This window comes from Fusarium odoratissimum (assembly GCF_000260195.1).
Source record: "Fusarium odoratissimum NRRL 54006 unplaced genomic scaffold supercont1.1, whole genome shotgun sequence".
Taxonomy (NCBI): domain Eukaryota; kingdom Fungi; phylum Ascomycota; class Sordariomycetes; order Hypocreales; family Nectriaceae; genus Fusarium; species Fusarium odoratissimum.
The window spans coordinates 2,914,717-2,937,963 of NW_022158687.1; the positions used below are offsets into that span (position 1 = coordinate 2,914,717).

The 23,247-nt window shown below is 49.6% G+C and overlaps 6 protein-coding genes across 9 annotated transcripts; 4 read left to right on the forward strand and 2 right to left on the reverse strand.

Moving 5' to 3' along the window:
* The first annotated feature begins 225 nt into the window (after nucleotides 1–225).
* On the forward strand, nucleotides 226–3,353 carry FOIG_01017 (uncharacterized protein). 2 transcript variants are annotated; one of them, XM_031197562.1, is made up of 3 exons: nucleotides 226–1,315; nucleotides 1,476–2,918; nucleotides 2,971–3,353. In XM_031197562.1, the coding sequence occupies exons 1-3, from the start codon at nucleotides 827–829 to the stop codon at nucleotides 3,013–3,015; spliced, it is 1,977 nt and encodes a 658-aa protein (XP_031073329.1). In that variant the 5' UTR covers nucleotides 226–826; the 3' UTR covers nucleotides 3,016–3,353. The 2 variants fall into 2 exon arrangements, with proteins under 2 accessions (XP_031073329.1, XP_031073330.1); XM_031197563.1 differs by having other exon boundaries at nucleotides 1,476–3,353.
* A 2,674-nt stretch (nucleotides 3,354–6,027) lies between these two features.
* On the forward strand, nucleotides 6,028–10,165 carry FOIG_01018 (uncharacterized protein). Its single transcript, XM_031197564.1, has one exon. The coding sequence runs from the start codon at nucleotides 7,106–7,108 to the stop codon at nucleotides 9,341–9,343; it is 2,238 nt and encodes a 745-aa protein (XP_031073331.1). The 5' UTR covers nucleotides 6,028–7,105; the 3' UTR covers nucleotides 9,344–10,165.
* Nucleotides 10,166–13,326: 3,161 nt separating this feature from the next.
* FOIG_01019 (uncharacterized protein) lies at nucleotides 13,327–17,357 on the forward strand. Its single transcript, XM_031197565.1, has 2 exons — nucleotides 13,327–14,566; nucleotides 14,629–17,357. The coding sequence occupies exons 1-2, from the start codon at nucleotides 14,027–14,029 to the stop codon at nucleotides 16,060–16,062; spliced, it is 1,974 nt and encodes a 657-aa protein (XP_031073332.1). The 5' UTR covers nucleotides 13,327–14,026; the 3' UTR covers nucleotides 16,063–17,357.
* On the reverse strand, nucleotides 16,454–17,425 carry FOIG_01020 (uncharacterized protein). The gene is made up of 2 exons (XM_031197566.1): nucleotides 16,966–17,425; nucleotides 16,454–16,840 (listed from the first exon to the last, which is right to left on the reverse strand). Exons 1-2 carry the CDS (start codon nucleotides 17,001–17,003, stop codon nucleotides 16,543–16,545), a joined length of 336 nt encoding a protein of 111 aa, XP_031073333.1. The 5' UTR covers nucleotides 17,004–17,425; the 3' UTR covers nucleotides 16,454–16,542.
* A 551-nt stretch (nucleotides 17,426–17,976) lies between these two features.
* FOIG_01021 (cell division cycle 14) lies at nucleotides 17,977–22,413 on the forward strand. The gene is made up of 3 exons (XM_031197567.1): nucleotides 17,977–18,528; nucleotides 18,704–19,027; nucleotides 19,083–22,413. Exons 1-3 carry the CDS (start codon nucleotides 18,471–18,473, stop codon nucleotides 20,594–20,596), a joined length of 1,896 nt encoding a protein of 631 aa, XP_031073334.1. The 5' UTR covers nucleotides 17,977–18,470; the 3' UTR covers nucleotides 20,597–22,413.
* On the reverse strand, nucleotides 19,081–23,247 carry FOIG_01022 (uncharacterized protein). 3 transcript variants are annotated; one of them, XM_031197570.1, is made up of 4 exons: nucleotides 23,020–23,247; nucleotides 22,584–22,973; nucleotides 22,490–22,528; nucleotides 21,120–22,429 (listed from the first exon to the last, which is right to left on the reverse strand). In XM_031197570.1, exons 2-4 carry the CDS (start codon nucleotides 22,933–22,935, stop codon nucleotides 21,285–21,287), a joined length of 1,536 nt encoding a protein of 511 aa, XP_031073337.1. In that variant the 5' UTR covers nucleotides 22,936–22,973; nucleotides 23,020–23,247; the 3' UTR covers nucleotides 21,120–21,284. The 3 variants fall into 3 exon arrangements, with proteins under 3 accessions (XP_031073335.1, XP_031073337.1, XP_031073336.1); XM_031197568.1 differs by having other exon boundaries at nucleotides 19,081–22,429; nucleotides 22,584–23,247; XM_031197569.1 differs by having other exon boundaries at nucleotides 22,490–22,522; nucleotides 22,584–23,231.

Consider the following 23,247-nt stretch of genomic DNA (forward strand, 5'->3'; position numbering starts at 1 on the left):
AGGTACGCAAAGTCTTTCTCGTACTTCCTTTGGAAGCACTCACTTTTCGCTCTTTACATGTGAAGCAAAGTAGATACTAGGTACCTTTGTAGGGTAATCGATCCTTGTTTTCCATTCAGGTTCCGATTTTACGCCGTTTGGCTTTCTGGTAAGTTAACCGCTAATTTGGCCAAATCAGGTAGTGAGGCTGCCTGGTCGAGTGCCTTTTATGCTCGCCAGGGTTAGTGGGGCCTTTGTAAAACGTCACAGCTTGCTTCGCGAAGAGAACTTCTTTGTCTTCGACAACATTTTACCTTCTTCCTCACGTATTGCTTCGTCTCCGCACCACAAACGTCGCGGAGCTTGCGCAAATCTTTGTCATCAATCTTCGGCTCTCGCTCTCACGTCGACAGAGATAACGCCACCGAATCGTCGCGTCTTATTCATTTCAATTCACTACGCTACACAGTCGCACGAATCTCGACCGACCTACACACACTTGTCCCTGCATTGGTGTATACCATCTTCAGGCTGCGATCGCCATCTGAAGGAATCGCGCTTGGCGGCTCGAGGCTTGGATTATCATCTGCTGCATCTCTGACTAGCTCTGGTCACCTTCCTCAACCACGAACTCGATCACGTTCAGCATTTGAGGTTGTGAGATCACCACACGGCTCCCACAAATTCACAAGTGCAATCACCTGCGCTTCTGATACCACGCTATAAAGAAAAACTACATACAGGAAAGGGAAGGAGAAAAAACCAGAAAAACTACAGGCAAGACTACCAAAAAAAAGTGAAGGGAAAAAAACACTACTATCACTATCTCGAACCATCACCTACTACTATGGCGCCTCGAGGTCGTCAGAATACCAGCGGGCGCGAGACGCGGAATGCGCGCAAACCAGCTACCACCTCCAGAGGTGGAATTCAGAAGCGCAAGGCTGGTCGTGTTGATGGCGATGGCGATTTGGATATGGACAGTGCCGGTCGACGTGCTAAGAAGGCTACCACTGCTGATATCAAACCTACTCGGTCCAGTACTCGAACTTCAACACGTGGCGGCCCCTCCAAAAATGCTCAAAATGTGCTGAAGCATTTGAGCAACGGCACCGCTGCATCCCTTGCCTCTCGCATTTCAAGTGCTTCCTCTGGCAAGGGTCCCAAGACTCGATCTCAAGACATGACAGGCCTGACGGTTCTACGAGTTGGTGGTTTGAAAGAAAGCAAAGCAGCCAGCAATGCTGGAGGAGGTGTCAACGACCTCCTTGGCTTTATGGAGAGAAAAGCTGGTTCATTCCGAACTGGATCGAAGCGAAAAGTCGCCATCAAAAAGGTATGTATCGTCATTGACAGGGCTTCAGGTGCGGAATATTCGACTCGGCTATGCGAGATTCGGAGAACTATTTATCGATCTACCATGCATCCTGCTATATAATTATACACCCCCGCACCTTAGCTGATGCTATTCAACAACGCCTGCTAACTCACTGTAGCACCATACAGTCGGTGACTACGTCTACATAGGAGCGAGTGGGGAGGATGCTTCCGAATTAATCAAGCTCAACACATTCACGTTTGCTGGTGCGCCTTTGGAGGTCATCGAAGTGGACGAAGTCCCGGATAGGGGCACGGCAATCGAGTCCAAGTCTACTCTAGAGCTCCGTACCAAACTTCAGGAAATTCTAAGTTCTCGGTACCTTGGCACCAACAAGCTTCTCAATTTGGATGCCCTTGCTTCAGACGCAAACCTCGTCACTTTGGGCATGTTTGAGAGTCGAGAACGTGCTCTGAAGACATTCAGGGGACTCATGGCTGTCTGCGAGAGTCTTTTCAAGACGGATAAGGAGAAGCAAGATGCAATCGAGAGCATCAGTCTGGCAAACAATAATATCGATGATGTTGGTCAAGTGGAAGTCGTTGCTACAACTTTTCCTCGTTTGAAAAATCTCGACATGAGTGGCAACCAGGTGGCTTCAATGCAAGCACTCCAACCATGGAAGGGCAAGTTCAAGTACCTCGAAACCCTATTCATGACAGGGAATCCCATTGAAACCACAGATCCGAGCTACCCATCAACCCTTCTGGAATGGTTTCCCAGGTTGCAGAACATCAACGGTACCCAACTACGCACCCCGGAGCAGATTGCTGAGCAGGAGGCTGCCCTTAGGCCCAAGCCAATTCCCCAGAACGGCCCTGATTTCAGGGATGTCGGTGGTATTGGCGAAAACTTCCTCTTGGAATTTTTTGCGGCATATGACAGCGACCGACCTGGCCTTGCGTCGAGGTTATACGACGAAGACAGTCGATTTTCTATATCGGTTGACACACGAGCTGCTCCGGATCCCAACGCTGCTGCACCTATGTCTTGGGCTTCGTATATCAAACTATCGCGGAATTTGACAAAAATCACCATGCCGAACCCTCGCATCCAACGACTCTTCCGTGGCACTGCTAGCATTCAGGATGCTTGGAAGACCCTTCCCCTTACTCGACACCCCGACATCAAAGTGGAAATCAACAAGTACATCATGGATTGCCATCCTTTGCAGGGACTTGTCGACCCCAGCGGCCAGAGCTCCGGAGGCGTCGATGGCTTGATAATTGCGGTGCACGGTGAGTTCGAGGAGCAGGACCCCAATACCAATGCTACGGGAAAGCGAAGCTTCTCCCGTACGTTCGTCCTTGGACCCGCAAAGCCAGGGCAGGGGGTCATCCGAGTCGTTAGCGACATGCTGTCGCTTCGAACATACAGTCTACTCCCCAACGTGTTCGCAGCGCCTGCCTCAATTCCTACTACGGCACCAGCCGATCAACACCAAGCAATGATCGCCGAGTTATGCAAGCAAACGGGCATGACACCCCAATACTCCGAGATGTGTCTTACCCAAGTGAATTGGGAATTCGACCAGGCTTTGGTGATATTTAACGAGAAGAAGGTATGGGTCTCATTTATCATGAAAGCGGGTACGGAGGACTAACAAATTCCAGTCACAACTTCCAGCTGAGGCTTTTGCTACGATGATTGGCTCATAGGATGGCTGGCCTAGCATCGAGGCTGTGGACCCAACTACGACAGGACGATACGGAAACATGCAGTGTGTTTAGGGTTCTCACAAGGTTGGGGGAAGAATGGACAATTATATCAAAAGGAGTGGGTAGAAATTAGATTAACAGCGATGGTTTGCAGCACTGTTGGAGTTTATTGGTCCATGCGGATATTTGCATCATAAGTGGTTATAGGCGATACTATTTGAGATTCGGATCCAGGAAGACTTCGGTTTGGTGAGAAAGGCAGGCAGTTTGCATAAATTATAATGAAATACCGTCACAGAATGAAGACGCTGTATCTATATGTTCTCCTTGGTCTAAGCCCTCTACTATATCGGGAATGGGTTATAACCCGTTCGTAATTGTATTATAGGTCAGGTTTCGGCTGCAGTCGTTTTCTGGTACCTGACAGGGTCGCTCATACTCGCGTTTATACGTATGGAGGGAGTATCGCGAGGAATTGAACGTACAGACCTGGCCAAGCAACTAACAATTGTAATGTACACTGTGTATACCCAAATCCCATTGGATGACCATCATTCTTCATTTGTTTCGACTGGTTAGGCTTGCTCCATAACCCAAATAGAACACAGACGATACACTTTCTACATTGGTAATAAACTGACAACTACCTGAGTTTTGTTTTTGTTTTCCCATAGGGCAGTATAGGGTAACATCGATCCATCTGTATGCCAATAGTTACATGAGTATTGGTTTTAGGCGACTATTATTCAATCATGTGATATCTGAATTAATCGTCTCTTGCTAACCTACTCAATGCAAAGAGGAACCGCCACCGGTGAGTGGTCTCCCGGCCTACGATTCGTTCATTAGTATAATCCGTGGCTATACCTTCAGATTTAACGGTTTCGTTGCGATGATCTACTGAATGCCCTTGATGAATTTCGCCCCACCGGAATACTAAACACGTTCACTGCTACAAAATATCTAGTAGTTACAGGCGACGATCCATTTCGTGATATAGTATGCACATATTCGAATAGGAAGTTATTGCTGGCCACTAAACTTATGGAAAGAGAGTGCATCGATGGAACGTTATTCACCTTCGCCTCCAACTGAGGTACTTGGCTTTCTTACCTTAAATGTATTGGTTGACCCGCACTATAGGTGCAGAACGACTCTACCAATAGGTAGGTTAGTAACACGAGAAAATCAATTAGGAGTAATAATGGCATCATCCAGAGAAAAAAACATCAGAGACAGAACTCGCGTGGCTGTATATTTTGACCATTGAACATGTATACAACGTCATGCCGCTGATAAGCCAACCGCTGCATCACACCATCTTGCGAATATCCGAGAAAGTAGGCCTGCCATTTGCTCCATTGGTTTATTTCATGACTAGGTAAACAATCAATACCTAGGTAGGTAGCGAGGAGGTTAGTAGAAGTTGACCGGTGTTAGCGAGCACAAGACGTGTGTATGTTTTTAATGTCCAAGATACCTAGACAATTGGCTCAATCCAATGACATACAGGTCCATCCCTTGAAGATGAACCAAGATCATAATACGGAGTATCGCCAGGGTATATGCATATTAGAAGAAATCGTCGTCTGAAAGGACAATGAGCATTAACAAGTAATTCATGAGGTACTCGCCGATTTGGGTGTCCCAATTCAATCAACATGTTCACACGCGGCTTTTGTCAAGACCGTTCTTGCTGAAAATCGTACACGAGAGAAAATACCTATGCAGGTTCATGCGAGCAATTCGAGAAGGGCAGGTGAAAAGAATCCAAGCTCTTATTAGCCTCGATAGGGGACTAGGGTCCTTAGGTTGGGTGCGCAATGGCGCGTTTCATATCGAGACTTGTGGATTTAGCCAAGGACCCCAGCTAGGGGAGGCAAGAAAGCTTAGGACCTTGACCCTAAACGACAAAAATGTTTAGGGAATTTAGCCCAAGCTTAGGGGACTCTTTACTGAGTTTATTTTGGCATCCTCTTCTAAAGTCTCAAGTTTTCTTGCTCCCTGAGGCCCAGCGAGCACTTACTGCAACAATTGGCGGGATACTAGATCGAAGTGTCGAAGACATGGCCAATTAATGGGAGGGCTTGTCCGAGTTAGAGAGAGCCAGGTCAGGCTGGCCATGGACATCATTATCACTGATAATCTCTGACTCTCAACAGCAGATACCCTGGTCCATGTAGCCCAACGAGTGTGGTATTGTGTGAGAAAGGAACGAAGCGAAACACAAACGTGTACATAGCCCAAGCACCATTCAACACGAAGTTCAATTCTCGTATTTGCTCATCTCTGCTGGTGCCCTATAATGTTCGGCTCGCCGGGTTTGCTACGGGTGCGAATTCTCAAGAGTGTGGTCTAACATTGTACTTACGCAGATAATTGCCTACCCTACCAAAAGTGTGTGAGATATCCATTGCATTACTGCCATGCATGTCTTATGAAAGCCTGCAGGTTCTTATGAAGATGTGATACCTGGAATACCATGCCAACAACGTTTCTTCCATAGTGGCATTGATATTGATAACTCAGTACGGAGTACTTAACGTTTATATAACATCCCGAACCTATAACGTCGTCGCTTGACTGACAAAAGTGACGAACTTGTGAGCTTCTAGTGGTTGCCCCTATTTTAATCTCTTCAAGCCCAGGGTGGATGCACGGGCCGCGCGCCTCTTTTAGAACAGACCTCGTAAGTACCCCTGATTCGAGTGGAGGTGTTATTGCTGCCCTGTAACATTTCACAATGCCCCGACGTCTCTGAAATGGGCATTCCATGCCACCAATGATATGTTGCATTGGCTGTGAGGAGCCCCTGCCACTGGGCGTCAGGAAGCGTTTGGTAAGAGTAGCACCAACCAATAAGAGACCTTAACCCCTGGGCGGGAAGACCAGCCTCTTGTGGAGGGAGCGAGGGACCCACTGTACCTGCAGTTACTGGATTTTGTATGGATCGTCGCTGGCTGCTGAACTCTGTTGGCACTGGCGTCTCACTTCTGGTCTCAACTCCGCCACTGCCCAAGCTCACGATAGAAAGAGAATCGCAACAAATCACAACTTGGGATCAGCAATTGCCGAATCACAGACGGACAGCACGCCCTAGAAGTGCGCCGAGCTATCGTCATAATACCACGTTAAGTCCTAGCAAGATTGCTCATGGCTCGTGTGGTGCGATGCGGCGCACTCAGTGGTTGCTTGCAGGACCACGAGCGTCAGACCCCTGCTCATTTGTGTCTGTCAACTCATATCCATGACATTTTTGCCTGTCTCTAAGACTCCGCCTTGGACAAGGTCACCCCAGTCACGACTCTCCACTACGAGCTCGTGTCATGCGTCTCGTCCCCCCAGCGCTGTATTTGCTCTCTTCTCTCTCTTTTCTCCTGGATCATCTGCTTTGCTTTGCTTTTGTCTGCTCCTTTTCCCGCGCTTGTCTCTGCTACACCCATTCCAGGCCTCGCAACACCGTCTGGTACGATAACGTCGAGGTTTACTGCCAATCGTCGGACTCCCTCCTTTTACCTATAGCGCCAAATTGCACGCTTGACTTGCATTCCCGTCGTTTGGCTTGAGAGCGATATCGAACAAGCGTACGACAGACATCTACCCTCCCGAACCGAACAGCTCATCTTTCGCCTTCGAATACGACTGCCACTTCGATTTTTGAAGTAGATCACAGCGATTTCCTCTACGTCGGCGTCTTCCTTTGTCACTCTCGCACCTGTGGTGTTGAGAACTCAGCCACCTTTCCACTCCTTTCGACACCAACACTCTCTTGCTGCATCCGGCCAGCTCTCCCCAGGCATCGGGTTCATCAGATCGTCGCCACATCCGTTAGCTTCAACTCTGTCTGCTTGCGAATAACTTGATTCATTCCTTACCCGTGACGACTTGTCTTTCAGCGACGTGTGTATTCTCTTGGCCTTCCAACAATTGAACTTCCTTTCCGACAGTCTTGACCACTGCTGGCTTCTGACTTGGCCTTCGATTCGATTTGCGACGCGAACACCAACTGACGAACTTTCGAACCCGTCATGCCATCGAAATCATATTAATTTGTTCTCAAGATTGTGATTGACTGGGAACCTTTGCCGCGATGAGTTTACCTGAGCCGCCGTCCTCGTTGGACAATGGTTGCTCTGTTGTCCACGACAACACCCTTTATGTTTTTACGCCAACTGCTTTCTTGTCGCTACCGCTTGAGGAGGGTGCAGAATGGAAGAAGTTGAAGATGGGAGAACAAGTTACCGGAGGAGCCTGTGTGGGAACTGATGCAGCGCTATTCATCATCGGAGGTAGTGGTGGTCAAGCTGACTACAATGGTCTGCAAAAATACGTTTTCGCCGACAAGAAGTGGGAGACGCTGCTTATTGATGACACAGCCTTCCGAAATTTACAACACCACGGTGCTGCCTATATTAAGAATACCGACCAGATAGTCGTCTCTGGCGGTAGTCAGGACGGTAGAGAAACACCTTCGGATACCTCACGATACTTCGCCGCCTCAGGACCATATATCCTCCAGAGCGCAGCGGGATCTGCCGCGTCTGTCAATCCCATTCTTCTGGCCTGGTCCGATGCCGAAGTCTGCCTGCTTGGTGGTAGTGACTGGAACACGCAAGTTTTACTCTTCAACGCCGCAACAAGTTGGAGAACAACGGGCATCACGCTGTCCACGCCCGTCGCGGCTTCCAGCAAAGCCATGCTTGTTCAGGGCGACGATGGCTCCAAGAGTCTTTATGTTTTCGATCTCTCAGTCAGTCCCAACAAAGTTCACCGCTATGTTGTTTGGGGTGACAACAATGCACCTGGCCAAAATGCTGCGGATCAAAACGTGAAGCGCGACCTGTCCCTGAATGACTGGCCTGAGTATAACTCGACACTAGCCCCTACGACAGCACGCTCCGATTACTCGATGGCACAGGACTCAAATGGCAGAGTTGTGTTTGTTGGTGGCAACAAAGATGAGCCTCTCGCCTTCTTTGACATGAAGGAGAACTCCTGGCTTGATGCCTCTGGAATTGTAGGTGACGAGCCACAGAAAATTCTCTCAGCGGAATCTACCACTGGAACCAAGACCAGAACCAGCACTACCAAGACATCATCGACTGAATCATCCACAAAAACCAAGTCTGTCAGCAGCGATTTGTCATCGACATTAGTGAAGTCGACTACCTCAGCAACAGCCACCGACGATTCATTCTCATCGGCAACCATCTCTGATTCTAGCTCTGCTACCAACAGTGACATCGCACCGGTTGGCGGTGCCAGTAGTGATGACAAATCTGGCCTTAGTTCCAATGCCATATTGGGTATCACACTAGGCACGATCTTGGGCTTCATTGCTGTGCTCATCGTCATTCTGTTGCTCTTGCGCCGCCGTAAGAAGACCCGTCAACCATCGCCTGAGAACACGCAGCCGAGACACGATTTCCCCTCTGATGAGAAGGATCCCATGGGGCTTGGTGGCGGCCCTGTGTCACCCTTCCGCGGTCACCACTCCAACATGTCACAAGAATCATTCTCATCTATGGCGATTCTGATGGGCCGTGCTGGCAAGAACAAGCCCGGTATTTCTCGCAAGCCGAGCAACGGCACCAACCGTAGTTCCGTCAGCACTGAACACAAGCAACTTAAATCTACCATTGGTAAACCAGTCCTGCAGGAAATGCAACACCCTGTATTACAAGGGCAAGACACCCGCGGAGTGGCTTTTGATCCAACTGTTGCCGAGCCTCGACCTCGGAATGGACCTCTCGAGACACAGGACGGTTTGCGAAGGAGCTCAGGCTGGAACCGATACTGGTCAGGCGGTAGTGCTCTTCAGATCTTAGGATTCGGCTCTTCTAAGAGAAACACTGTCGGCTCTGATAGCGACTCGCACTACTCAGATGCGATCCCGCATCGAAACCCTCGTGTTACGCAAGATTCAGCAACTGTGCCCCCTCTGAACTTCGAATTCCGCCCTGAGATGAACCGAGTCAATTCTGGAAGCCCTGTCGTCGCCGAGTATAATAAGAACATTCCTTTCAGAGACGGTGTCGCTGGCAAAATCGAGCGCCCTATTTCAAAGGCATCCTCTGGCTACTCCAGCGGCATTCCCGAGAGCGTGAACGAGACATGGGACCCTGATCATAAAGACAAACCTTGGGGCACAGACCGAGCGACTAGCAGCATCTATAACCCAAGCTTTTACTTCGGTGCACCTTTGTCTCCACGGGTCCCACCACCTCAGACACCCCCATCTGGAGTAAGCACGCAGCCTCAGCTCGCAATGGCCTCACAGTCATCAGATATGAGCTGGTTGAACCTCGGTGACCGCTCTCGTCAGTAGAGCAGCCGCAGTTTTTTATGAACTGATGACGTCTTTGAGTTCTGCATCCACATTGTGAGCTACTAAGATACCCCCATCGTGCTTGGCACACGTACCCCTTACAAGCGAATTGTCGTTTCAGGTTAAACCCATGGCTTTGAGCATACATAATGCTCTATCACTCTCATTCACTATCTACATCTCGGTGCATGTACATATCGGCACACGCACTCACTCACACTCACTACTCCTCTCAGACCTAGTGTCCTTCCGAGAGAACCTATTTTCTTTTCTTCTTTTTGATAAAGTATCGCATGAACCGGCATCGGCGTGTGTACCCGCCGGCTTAATCTTGCTCGTATTCATTTGTGTCTTTTTCTTGGCGCCGCTTTCATCCTGTACATTCTAGACGTGGACCCGGGATTGGTCGTTATTTCCCGTCCTTTTTGTTTCGATCGTTGTTGTTGTTGTTTCTAATGATACCACCATCTCCTGACGTATGTAATTGGCTAGTGTAGCAAGAAAAGGGGACCTGGAGGGGATGATCAAGATGATGGAGATATTGGATGGGGCCAAAAGAGATGCTGGGTTGATTTGAGGTTTGATGATGAGGTGAAGGGGACGTGACTGCTGGCCGAGGTTGAGCGGCGGTAGTCAGTTTTGTTATCTCTTGAGTCATATCTGGATGTGAAGGGAAGCTGGAGGAAGCCAGGGCTGTAAAGCCGAAATTCCTCGAAACCAAAATATTTGCACGATCTTCTACATTCTGTACCTTTATACATGTGACCTGTGTGATGTTTCATTTCAAACACGACTTGGCTGAAGTATGAACTGGACATCCAGTTATGTTGTTGAATCTTCTTCCACGGCGAACTCTGGTGTGGCTAGCTAGAGTAAGGATGCTGTTGTGTGATATAATATAATTCTCCATTTTATTCTCGCGGTCACCGAACACCTCCCCGCCTTGAAGATTGGCTGTCATCAACACCTTTGTCATGTTCAGAACCCGACTGATGGGGAATCCATAGTCATCTCTACACACCATTACCAGCATCAGAGTTTTCGCAAGCGGCGGGCCGAGCCTTGTCTTTGTTATTATGATCACGTGCTTCATCAAGCAATTGAAGCTTATTAGTGTATCCTGAATGATGTAACTCGATTCAGAACATGGCTTGATGGAAGATGCGAAACGTAGCTCGCGCTTGTTCTGGAAGTGCTGCCCCTTGGAAAGAAGCTCATGACACGAAAGTTGGTCACGAATCATTCCTAGGCACTCATACAGCTACCTCTCGAACGAAAACCCAATTACCATTGCGCACAGGGACTCATCTACGAAGTGCGCAATTGTGTAGTTTTCTGCAACTTGAAGCGGTATGTCTTGAGACGTGTCTCCATGTATTGTTGAGCCTCACCCCCAGGTTCACGTGGGGGCATGTTAAGCGAGGAGCTCGGTGAGTGTTTCTGGTAAGTTGCCTCGCGGTGGGCAAGGGAATAAAGATCTTTGTCCAGTATCATGACATTATGACAAGTGGAATCAAGGGTCTACGAAGTTCGTAGATGAATAGATCTAGATCCGAGGAGTTTTGCTCATCATGAATCGATGAACGGAAGATGTAGACTATGTGTTGTGTTTGAAACAGTGGATGAAATGGCTGAGCAACACCCATAAGTTCTCATGCCTTGCAGTTAGTCTAATAACGGCATGAAAAACATAACGATAATTTCTTTTCTGGCCTTTTCCTACATATGAAGCGCCTGAGACTGCTGGTAGCCTGGTAGTATCTCGTACAGAGTTGCACCAGTTACCCAGTTGTTGGACGAGCCAGAACGTCCCAGGAAAGTGAGAAATCTCCGGAGGCAGTCGCCTGTAGTAACCGTCTTGGTTGTCACTAACTTTTCGTCCAGTGGGCCCTAGAGCCAAGCGAAGGATAATGGCGTTTTCAGGGTCTTGTTGGCATCCTGGTTAGTGATGATCAAGCGGCTCTTTGAGTTTGAGAGATTTTCTCAGCCGCTTAGCTGGTGGCCGTGTTTCTTTGGGATGAGGGTTCAACATGACTGTAGGGACTGGACGATTATGAGCCAAAAACTAGGAAAGGAATCACGTTTGAACCTAGCCTCGGATGCTAATCCTTCTGCAATGCAATGCAAGGCACAGATGATAAAGCTTTCTGCAGATTTCTCCGTACCTATCCCCCAGGAGGCAAGAAAACCTCTGACGTTGAACCAAGGTGTCAAAAATAACTAATCTAAGCTCCCCTAAATCTATAGGTACTAAATTATACTAGAGTTTACTCAAGTCTTTTTGTTAATTAGGATAGAGGTCCTAAGTTTTCTTGCCTCCCCTTGCTATCCTACGGAAGATGTTGCCGGGGGTGAAGGGTGACCCTGATCGTCGGAGGAGGGTAGTCGGATTGGGAGGGAATCATCCGGAGTAATGTTGAATGTGGAATATGAATATGAGTGGATGAAGTTCGATGGAGAGGCTCAACAAGCTTCTTTGCATTCGGGGAATGATATTGAAGAAGAGTTGGAGAAGCTAAGGTCCACTGAAACACGAATTAGAGCCGTACAGCCCCGGAGAGAATAACAATGCGAGGAAATATATAGCTATATTCGTTCTCAAAAGTGATGATCAGTAATGCCTGAAGCTACCGACCATACAGGCAAGTCCCTAAAGAAGTTGGCTCTAGGCATTGCAAAAATTCATAGCCACCTCGTGTGAGATGCATTCTAGGTAAGTACCTACTAAGGTACAAAGGTACATCCTTTGTCCACTGATCTGTAAGAAGACAGAGCCCTGAACACATCGGTCGCCCAAACAGAAGCTCAAACATGTCCAGAAACTCGGGGAAGGATGGACCTGACATGGCCCCCATGCAGCACGGCCAAATTCCAATTCTGGTAGGCGAGCCATAGCCCAGCGATGAGTTTTACAGGGCCTATTACGGAGGAGAGAGTCTGGTCTCTGAAGCTAACCCGAGCAGTTAAACTAAACACCCAACCTTACGCATAGACCAGGCGGATATCCACCACTTAGAATTGTCCGCGGGTACCGTGCGTTCCCCCTCAACGAAGGAAAAGATGAAGTTGCGTTGATGTGATCCCTGGGTTAGTAGGTAGGTAGGTAATGTAAAAGTCCTGAATTCCTAGTAAAACTTCTAAGACAAGTGTCAGTAGGCCAGATCGTTCTTCGTGTACTCAAGGTACTACACATCCATCCTTGGACATGTATCAAGAAACTCCTTACCACTAGGTAGGTACCGAAGTATCCCGATTTTCTTCCTTGGAGCCTCTAGTGTGAGAGACCACTGCAGAAGAGTCTCGGAACAAGGGACATCCCACGCTGGCAGCAGCCGCAGGTGTCACAGAGTCTGGTCACATGAATAAGAGCGTGTAAAACTGTAAAATAGAACAGAGGTCAAGATGGAAATCATCATGTGAGGGAAGAAAGACAGTCAGCAATGCAACTTCAACCCAGCTCTAGTCCATTATCCTCGAGCTCAGTAGTTAGTATCTCGGACAGAAAACCCACCCCGTGAGCCATGCTCGTGAAGGTTCTTCTGGCGTCTGGCCCTGGATGACACCAAAGAAATGAACTTCTACACCAACCAGATACGGGCATTGACCCCTGCCATGGAATGACCCTCCCACCATCTCCCTTGACGATATCCTCTAATTGGGGATCCCCAGCTGACAATGTCCTGCAGGAGATGGATGAATGATGGAGGGGACATCCCACTCCCCAAGTACTGGTACTTATTGGGTCCCTGCTCTTTAACAAGTCGCTCGATGGATTTCCCTGGCGGGATTGACAACTGCTTCCATCATGGTGGCAGACAAGAAAGTGAAACGAAAGCTACAGTTTGGCTCCTCAGGCTCCTCCCCCGCCTGCCCTCCTCCAGTTCACATTAAGCATAGGGCAAGAGAATGGTGACTGGCTATTCTCCACCAAAACGGAGCGTACGAGAACCCCACTCTCACCTACGGGCAATAGGTAAACTCCACTCTGTCGACAAAAAGTCTCTCTACATTCAGCGTCTGGAAAGAAAGCAACTGCCCGTCGCCCGCCCACTTTAGATGAACCTACCTAAGGTAGTTGTGCTAAGGTTGCCACTATACGACCAACCACCTTTGGTTTGGACTCTTCGATTTAATTGACCAAGAGTTGAATCAGTCCGAGTTAACATCGGCTTGTCTCGTCTTTCGTCCGCGTCCACGCTTGCGTCTTCGTTTTTTTGGGTTCCTCTCCCACAGTTCATTGGCATCTACACCTACATCGCCTCCAGAACAGTTGACGGTCTCCCTGGTCCTCTCATCACCTTCTACTGTCTCTCAGGTCAAATCGTCATCGTGGCCTCTGCTTCCAATCTCGGCCCCATCACAACTCTTTTGCGGCATCGCAAGCTTTCTCGTCTCTGCGCCATTGTCAGATATTTCCATTGCATGTATCTCCGCCGATCGGCTAGTTACTCACCGACCAAGTCCGACTGGAACGCATCTTGATACTGCATATCGACTGTTTCTATTCTGTAAATATCTCTCGTCACCTTCGCTTGGTGTCAACTTTCTCCGCTTTTAGTGCTGCTTCAACGACTAGTTCCATCCTGTGCAGCCTTGACTGGCGCAATTCACGACTCGCCCGGCTGATCAGATAAACTCACTTGTAATTGCCTCTATTCGATCAACACCCGCCGCAACCCGGCCATGATGAGTTCGACGGCATGGAACGGGCAGGACCAGACAATGGCCTCGACTGGTGAGGACGACTTTCATCAATTTCTCGACATGAGCAGCATGGGAAGTTTGGGCGATGGCATGCACTTCGACTTCCAATCTTTCCAAGATGGCTCTGCTCAGGGTCTGATGAGCCAAGCGCGAGATGCCCCCGACACAATAATGACCGACAGCGACAATCCAGGTCTAATGTCTACACCAAACACGATGCCCATGTCAACATCTACGGTTCAATCAACCATTCCCGCGCACATGATGACGCCCGCAAGCGATCCGATTTCTAATATCGACGCCCAGATTCAATATCTTCAACAACAAAAGTTCCAACAGCAGCAGCGCCAGATGCAAGAGCAGCAGGTGGCTTTCTTCCATAATCACAACCACTCAGTGCCCCCTACACCACAAAGTCTTGAGATGCCCAACAGTGGACAGTTCTATTCACAGGCTGAGCAAATTCCAACATCAGGTGCCTACGACAGAAATTATCACCAGCGCATGAAAGAGCAAGATGTAAGACTCCAGTCCATCACCAACGCCCGCCTCTACATGTCCTGTTGCTAACTTGGTTCTAGATGGCATTCACACCTCTCGTTTCCCCCGCAGTTACCCCTTTGGATCCCAACTTCTCCATGGACAGTGGCTATACTATTCCCAGCGCCTATTTTAGTCCTCTGACTTCACCAGCTCTCCACGCGCAGAACGACCCCTCTACAGTCTACGATCCGCGCCTTACGAACACCAATAATTCACCAATCGATATAGATCTCGACAGATCGGCTGCTCCCGTTACCTCCGTTTTGGACTTGCCCAAGAAGGCTACAAGGAAAAAGACCGCGACCAAGACACGGGCAAAGGCTAGCATCCGAAGTTCTCCCATTGTCAAGCCTCAGCGTCGGAAAACAGGTCCCAGTCCGGCCATCGTCTCACATGTACTCAGTGAGGTTGAAGAGAACAATGGTGCCTTTCTTCCTATGCCTGCGACCTCTACCGAGACCTCGGCAGAGGAGAACTCATCGGTATCCCCTGAGGCCCTCTCGGAGATGCCCCCGCCGCCAATCCCCAATAGGAGATCGACCAGCAAATCGCCATACATCCAAGCGCAGTCGAGCAACCAGCAGACGCCTGTCTCTGGCCCTGTTGATTCACGTCCAGCTCCAGCTACTCCCGCATCGCTCATGAAACTCCCGGCATCCAGGGCAAGCAAGCAGGCAAATGGGCCTCAAGAACCGGTTGTGTCTGAACACATTGAATCGCTTGAGTTGCCCGAGTCGGTATCTGGCAAGACCATGACCCCGGTCATCTCGCGCTCTTCTGTGCAGTCTCCTTCTGTGGAACCTATGTCTCGACGAGGATCGAGCTTTCAGCCATTGCCATCACCAGTATTCCCCAAGGCTTCGGGACCTGCATCAGCAAGTGCGAGCCCCCAATTAGCTCCCGGTTCGGCAGGCCCATCCGCACGGAAAACTCCTCAGCTCGCGCCTCGGTCGAACAGGAAAAGGTCAACAGGCTCAGTACATGTTTCGCCTGCACTGTTGCCTAGAATATCCCCTAGCATCAAGCCTCTTCTACCCGGCACACCGGGTATGACACCAGCGGAGAGTGCTGCATCGCAATTGCTCATGTCGAAATCCAACTACCAAAATATCCTCGAGGGCAACAAGGTGCCAGGAATTTCATATCCGAGCGAACTTTCAACAAATCTCACATCAAAGCGAACGTCGCACAAAATTGCAGAGCAGGGGCGCCGTAACCGAATTAACTCGGCCTTACAGGTCATGGCTGGATTATTGCCTGGTGGAGACAAGACGAATCTTGCGGATGAAGGTGACAAGAAGGATGGGAAGCAAGCGAACGCGCAAAACAGCAAGGCCAGTGTTGTCGAAAACGCCATTGTGCACATGAAGAGCCTCGAGAAAGAAAACGGCGATCTGAAGAAAGAGGTCGAGGAACTTAAAAGACGACTGGAAGGGCTGCAAGGGTCAACAGACGATAAAGAAAAGGCATGACAAAGAGGATCTGGGTGCATCTAGCTCACCACATGATACACACAGGCGCTGAACAGGCGGGAACTTCCCTGGTACATAATTGGATAGGTCTGGTACGTGATGGGGTCAACTCTCTTCGTAATATCCTCAAGGGCGGCAGCGATTCTTGTTTCGGCGTTTTGCTTGGGGTGTTGAACAGGGCGGGATACTAGACGGGTGCCTCTGGGCCTAGATGGGCTTGTTGTAGAGTGTATTTGTTGAAATCGCTAGAAGAGGCAATGGATAACCTAGCAAACGAGGGATTGACGGCCTCATAAGAGTTGTGGAGCATGGAAATACCAGAACTAAATAATAAAGGTCACGTTAACAAGCACAGTGAAGCGAGACATGGGTCCAAGCTCTGAGATGTCGAGGAGTGACATGAATTAAAGGATGAATGTGGTGAAGTAGTTTGGCTAGGGGTCTAGAGCATTGTTTATTGTTATGTGATATGGATGGCTGTTATTGTTGATGATCAAGAACGTCGGTATCTAACTGCTCCATAACCTCCACCACAAGTTTCAAGCTCTCCATGAAGCCGTTGACAGCGACTCGGAGCATTCGATTGGTTGTGGCCCTGTACTGAACCTCAAGAAGCCGGACATCTGCATCGCCGCCAGACGGAGAACCCTGCGTTGACGTCGGCGCTGGGACAACGGTGAGCTGTCGCCTGACGAGTGGGGAGAGTTCAGGGTCCACCTGAATGGCCTTGAGGGCGGTTGTGGCCAGTCGAACGGTGGGAAAGGGGACGTTGAGGACACTGAGAACCAGGGTAGGGGTCAGCAAAGAGAACGAGAATAACAACAATAACAACAACAGCCAGCCTTGGCCTTAGTAGCCTCAGACTTGGGGTCGTCATCGTCACAAGACAGGGGGGTGGCTTGCATCGAGCAGGGAAATTCGGGATCGGGAATGGCGGTCATGGTTGTGACTGTGGCGGAAGTGGTCACTGCTTTGGTAGCGATGCTCTAATCTCTCTTGCTTGTTGTGATCGATCTATTCGTTTCCCGATGCTTAAATATTCTGGTTGTGCGGTAGTTTTATAATGACGATGCTAGCATTGGCCTTTGCCGTGACAAGGAATGGAGATCTAGGCCCGAAATCGAAAGGACAGGAACGTCAACCCCTGGGAATTTTTGCGTTTTGATTCGATAGTGAAGAGGGCCTCTTTTGAGATAGTTGAGTTAGAAGTGAGTATAAGTGAGAGGATATGTATTTGAATGTGAGTGAGGTGAGTTGTGTGCGACTCTGATCCTGAAAAAGATTGGAGGTTTCTGATAGATGCGTGGGGATGAGATTGATTGGCCGTGGGGGAATCTATTACAGGAACCGGGCGGTAAATTCTAGACCATTGACGTTGTAGATTTGTGACACAGCCACAGAAAAAGCCACAGCCGGGGACGGTTCAATCATAACAATAACTACCATAGTAGAATCTAATCACTTGAATACCCTTGGAATCTGTTGCATTTGCTCCATTTAGGAAACAAGCCTTGCAGTTTTAATTGCGGATACTCCTGATGTAGCACTAGTTCCTTAAATTCCCTAAGATGTAAGCGTTTATGCTGAGCTATAGCCGTGTAGTCTGATATCATAACAAAGTCTATCAAAACAGAATTGATTATTTAGGGTACTTAGGACATCAAATAGAGGCAGTTGGGGAAACAAAGATACCTACCTTATGTTAGAACGGCTTTTATTACCGCGAATAGCAGTCGCGTGAGGAACAACTGGAAGTGCTGGTTGCTTAATACCACCAAGACCAACGTCGCATGGGACTTACAGCTGGAGCTGGGCTGGAGCTGGAGCGGAGTGGTATGTTGTGGTCCAGGGCCCGGGCCAAGTTAAAAACTCACTGTTGCTATGGCAATAGCACCAAGGAGCAACCTGTTTCGGGCAGGGGCCAAAAAACAACGACAATCGCCCATACAAAAGAATCGTTAGCCCAGTGTCCAATCTTACATCAACATCGTCAACCAAGAACTTCAATTCTTTTCCCTTCCCCAGCTTTGCCTTCTGGCTTTTGGTGCTTTCTCTTGTCCGCGCTGGAGCTGGACTTGAAGAACCCCCTTCTTTAACCTGTTAACGCCAGCCTACCTCACCTACCTTACCTTACCTATTTAGCTCACTCAGCGCTGCAGCTTCCCGTTGAACTGTCAAAGGCAATTCATCCCCGGTCACCGCCTGCTCTGGTCATTTGTCGCTCGTCACATTGAGACATCGCCGCTGCTTCAATTCATTGACTGTGTATATCTTGCTATAATCTGATATCTTCCGACTGCATTCGAAAGCCCCTGCCCTTTTTTTTTTTTTGTTCAACAACAGCCTCTGGACGGTCCCACCGCCAGCCTCCCTGAAGCGCAAGTCAATATCAACAACATAACAACAACATGGCTCCTTCTACCAGGCAATCGCAAAACATGGCGCAGATAGTCGAGTACATACCAGGTAAATCTTTACTCTCTACAACACATCATTCATACGATGGCTGCTTGGCTTTTCAGGGCCATGTCGCATTGTTATCCTTTTCAGTTTTCGCCGCTGCTCAAGGCTCCACCTTGCTTCATCGACATCAATGTTCACAACATGCTTCTGCCAACATCGTGGCTAAACTATATTTCAGACCGGCTTTACCTTGCCTCCTACATCCATCCTCCCACACCAGACACCCCGTTCCCTTACCCCGAGGAGCCTCAGCCAGCTTCTCCCAAGAAGCGAAGCCAACGAGCTGCTGCGGGTGCGACCCCGCTCGCCGCCAAGTCGAACCGACCGCAGCCATGCTATTTCACCGTCGACGATACTCTTCTGTACAACGCTTTCCACCATGATTTTGGCCCTCTGCACATCGGCCACCTCTACCGATTCGCCATCCAATTCCATGATATCCTAGGCGCAAAGCAAAACAAGGACCGCCCCATTGTTTTCTGGAGCGCTGCTGACCCTAGAAGTGAGCCTTTCCGTGTAATCTGTACGAAGCGCAAGGAAACTAACATCAAGTCAAGGTCGCGCGAACGCCGCTTGTATGCTCGCATGCTACATGGTCCTCATACAGAACTGGCCTCCCCATCTGGCCCTTGCCCCGATTGCGCAGGTCGATCCTCCTCTGATGCCATTCCGAGACGCGGGTTACAGTCAAGCCGATTATGGCATTAGCGTTCAAGATGTTGTCTATGGTGTGTGGAAGGCCAAGGAAGAAAAGTGCTGCGATCTAGACAACTTCGATCTTGACGAATACGAGCGTTTCGAGAGAGTCGAACATGGTGATTTCAACTGGATCACTCCCCATTTCCTGGCATTTGCTTCTCCCCAGCACGCGCCGGTCCAGAAAATCACAGAGGGATCCGATCTGTACCCATTGCTTCCACGGACGCTAGCCGCCGTGGATGCCCATCCCAAGTTGCCAAAGCCCTTCAAGAATGTGCTGAAGCACTTTTCCGAGAAGAACATTGGCCTGGTGGTCCGACTTAACTCTCAACTCTACTCCCCCTCGTACTTTGAGGCGCTGGGTATTCAGCACCTGGACATGATCTTTGACGACGGCACATGTCCCTCGCTCTTGACTGTCCGTAAGTTCATCAGACTCGCTCACGAGACCATCACTGTCCGTAAGCAGGGAATTGCTGTTCATTGCAAGGCTGGCCTCGGCCGCACAGGTTGTTTGATTGGTGCCTATCTCATTTACCGACACGGTTTCACCGCCAATGAAGTTATCTCATTCATGCGCTTCATGCGACCTGGCATGGTTGTTGGCCCTCAACAGCACTGGCTCCATTTGAACCAGGGCACATTCCGCGAATGGTGGGTTGAGGAGAGAATTGAGCGCAGACTCAGGAGGGAGATGGCTGCTGCCAACCCTATTCCCAGCACCCCCATTCGTGCCATGCAAAAGACAACACTTCGAAACGGCCAGGCTTCGACACCCCCCAATCGAAGCCCCTCAAACCGTACTCCGCTGAGTGAAGTCGACCACGACCGCAATAATATTGGCGTCCAGGAAGACTATTTACCAGCTCCTACACCGGGCCAACCGCGAAAGACTGCCAGGGATCGTCATCACCCTTACCAGCGCTCAACTTCCAACGGGCTCGCTGTTGAAGAGCAGCGCACTATTGAGCAAGAAGCTGAGTACATTGCGACGCACAGCCAGGCTCACGGCGGAGAGTCTGACGAGGAGTTGCATTTGCGCATGCGCCGTCATCGTAAGGCGACCTCCCAATCACCGGCTCGCAGTGAAAAGACACGCTCGGTTAGCCAGACGGCAGCTATCTACACGATTGACAACGATGCATCACACGACGCTGAGAACATTGGCTCTGTGCGGACCAAGCACGTCGAACGAGTTGCTAGTACCCCTGGCGTTCTGACAAAGGTTCGCGGCAGCAAGCGCCAGGGAGAGTCTCCCCTTCGGGCAAAGGAGTCTGCTGGCATTCGAAAGACCAGCGGCAGAGTAGGCAGCGCCAATCATGGAGCGTCAGTGACGGCAGCTTCGACGGCCCGTAAAGTTTCTGGAGCTTAGAAAGCACCAGCACAGCGAGTCCAGCCGCTTCAGCGTTCTAACGCGAAGCGTAACAGACACTTGTACGATTCCACGTCACGATCATGATTCACGTACGTCACGGGCAATGTTAACGTCTCTCATGCATTGGCGTTTCTGGCTCAGAAGAGGATGACGAGCGGTTTATGTTTGAATGTTAATGATTCTTCTCCCATGCATGATTGCTTACCGAGAAGTGTTTGGCTTTCAGTTAATGTCATTTGAAACTTGCAAGATAGTTCAGTTTCTGCAGCATACAAGGATCATTACGGCTACGACTTCGATGGAGTTTGTCGTGGTCAAGGAGAGGGCAACTAGAGAGACGTGAATAATGCATACTATCTCGGATGAGGGAAAGACTGAAGGCATACCGGAGTTCAAATTTGCGATGGCGTACAGGCAGGCAAGGTTGAAATTATTATTGTGGACTTATTTGGTTTGGCATTGCACTGGGTTTTGTTGTTTCTTGATGATAGTCAAAGAGGGGGCAATGAAGAAGAGACGGTAGCGGGTTTTTACGACGGTTATATAAGTTTCCAAGAGCTGAAATACATACATCTCTTATACTGTTCATTCTTTGTGGATTTCTGTCTGGCGACCGACGGTCTAAGCTTCCCATATTGATAATCTATCTATATTGCTTCGTATCCAGTTCATATGAAGTTCACTGTCAGGTCCGGATGGCTTCGAGAGCTGTGACAACATCTTCTATTACCTTGCCAGCCTCAGCACTTGTCATTTCTTCACTCACAGCCAAACACTTGTCCACAACATCGCGATATCGACTACCGACCTTGCTACCCAGACCGGGAACGAGAGCCGCACGCAGGACCTTGTCGCGCCATCGACCCGTGGAGTAGTGTGGTTTATGGTATGTTTGGAGAACCTTCCAGAGACCTATTTCGAGCAGCACCAAACCCAGACTATAGATATCCATGGGCTTGCAGTGAGGAAAGCCTCGCAAGGAAGCTGGGTGTCGGTGTAGCGTAAGGATAGAAGGATTACGGGGCGCGACAGAGAGCGCGGTATCAAGGTCTGGTCTTGAAGCATCGAAACCCGTCAGATAAGGGCACTGTATATCTGGTACAAGTGCCCCAGCAGCAGTTGACGAGTGAGCCGATGCTGAAAAGGCTGAAGGGAAGAAGAGAATGTTTGAGCTGCAGAGGCTTTTATGAAGCCAGTCAAGTGAGTGCAGAGACCATAAGGCGACGGCGAGCGTATGTGCCAAACGGACTCGATCATCGAGGTTAGGGGTCTTGAGGTCCGAGCTGGCGATGAGTTCATGGAGCGTCGAGAAAGACGGCGAGGGCGCTTTGTATACGAGCCCGTATCTGCACCGTGAAGTATCGTCAACATAGCCTACGCAGTCGATGCTATGAAGGTCAGGATGGCAATCGGAAGCGGAGTGCATCATGCGAGCAAGATCGTCAAGACGACGCACATGAGCTACACGCTCATCCACATCATCGCGATCATAGTCAACCCACTCAATCACAACATCACCCGCGCTCTCATGCCGTCCTGTACTTCTCCCGCCATCGCCACCATCCCCACTGAGATCAAGTGCAGCACGGGGAACCTTGAGAGCGAACGTCGGTTTGAATGAGGCCTGGGGCTTGGCGTCTAGGTTGATTCGGAGCTTCTTGAGGTTGGCCGAAGTGGTGAGCTTGGGGTAGACACCGTCTGAGGCTATTTCAAGGAGAGTAAGTTGAGTAACGTCACGCTGTGCAGACTCGAGGAGCTGATTTGTCCAAGCCCGTTGAAACGATGGGAGATGGGAGGTTGGAAAAAGGCGTTCGAGGCCATCGTTGAAGTCTAGAGTCGAGGTTTTAGCTTTTTTTTTTTGAACTGTTGATCCAGGAGGGGACATATAACCTCGCAAGTCCCTTAGCAGGTTTATGAATTTGTCTTTATCTACGAGCGATCAGTTCTGTTTTGATGGATATGACAGATGGACTCGGGGACTCACCTGCTATAACCCATCTTGCTCTTAAACCCATCTCCTTCCCCCAATTCCTTTCACTTGCTACCCTTGAAGCACCATTCAAGCCGCGACTCTCATCATCTTTTGATCTCTTTCTTGAAGGCGAAGGCGAAGGCGACTTCCTTGGCTTCGATCCAGTGACTTCCAAGCTGGCTCTCCCCTCATCAACTAGCCCGTATCTGTTCTTCAGCTTCTTGAAGTCTGTGACTGCGCTATGCAACTCCTCGAGGATTTGAAGTGCCAAACTCCTCAGCTGGGGATTCCTTGTGCTCTCAAGATGAGCTTCAAGCCTCCCCTCCGCAACACCCCAATCCCGGCCCCAGACGACCAGGCGCATCTCCTCAATGCGTACTTTACATAGAAGTCTCTGGCTATCTGTGTCAAGGTTAGCTGCTGCGGTGAAGAGGCTGTAGGCTCTAACGCAGCCGTCGAAGAGTTGGCCGAGAACGCCTACTACCGCGAGGGCAGTTCCCACGGCTTCAGCCATTGGGTTAGAGTGTGGGGTCGAGGTAGGAAGCGACGGGATGAGGCCTGTGGGACGTTAAAGGCTTTGACATGAGGTGATTAATTATATGCATATACTGGTTATGATATGTAATTTGTGAGCTCCAGGCAAATGCCAGCTAGAGTTGGATTAGGTAGATTAGGG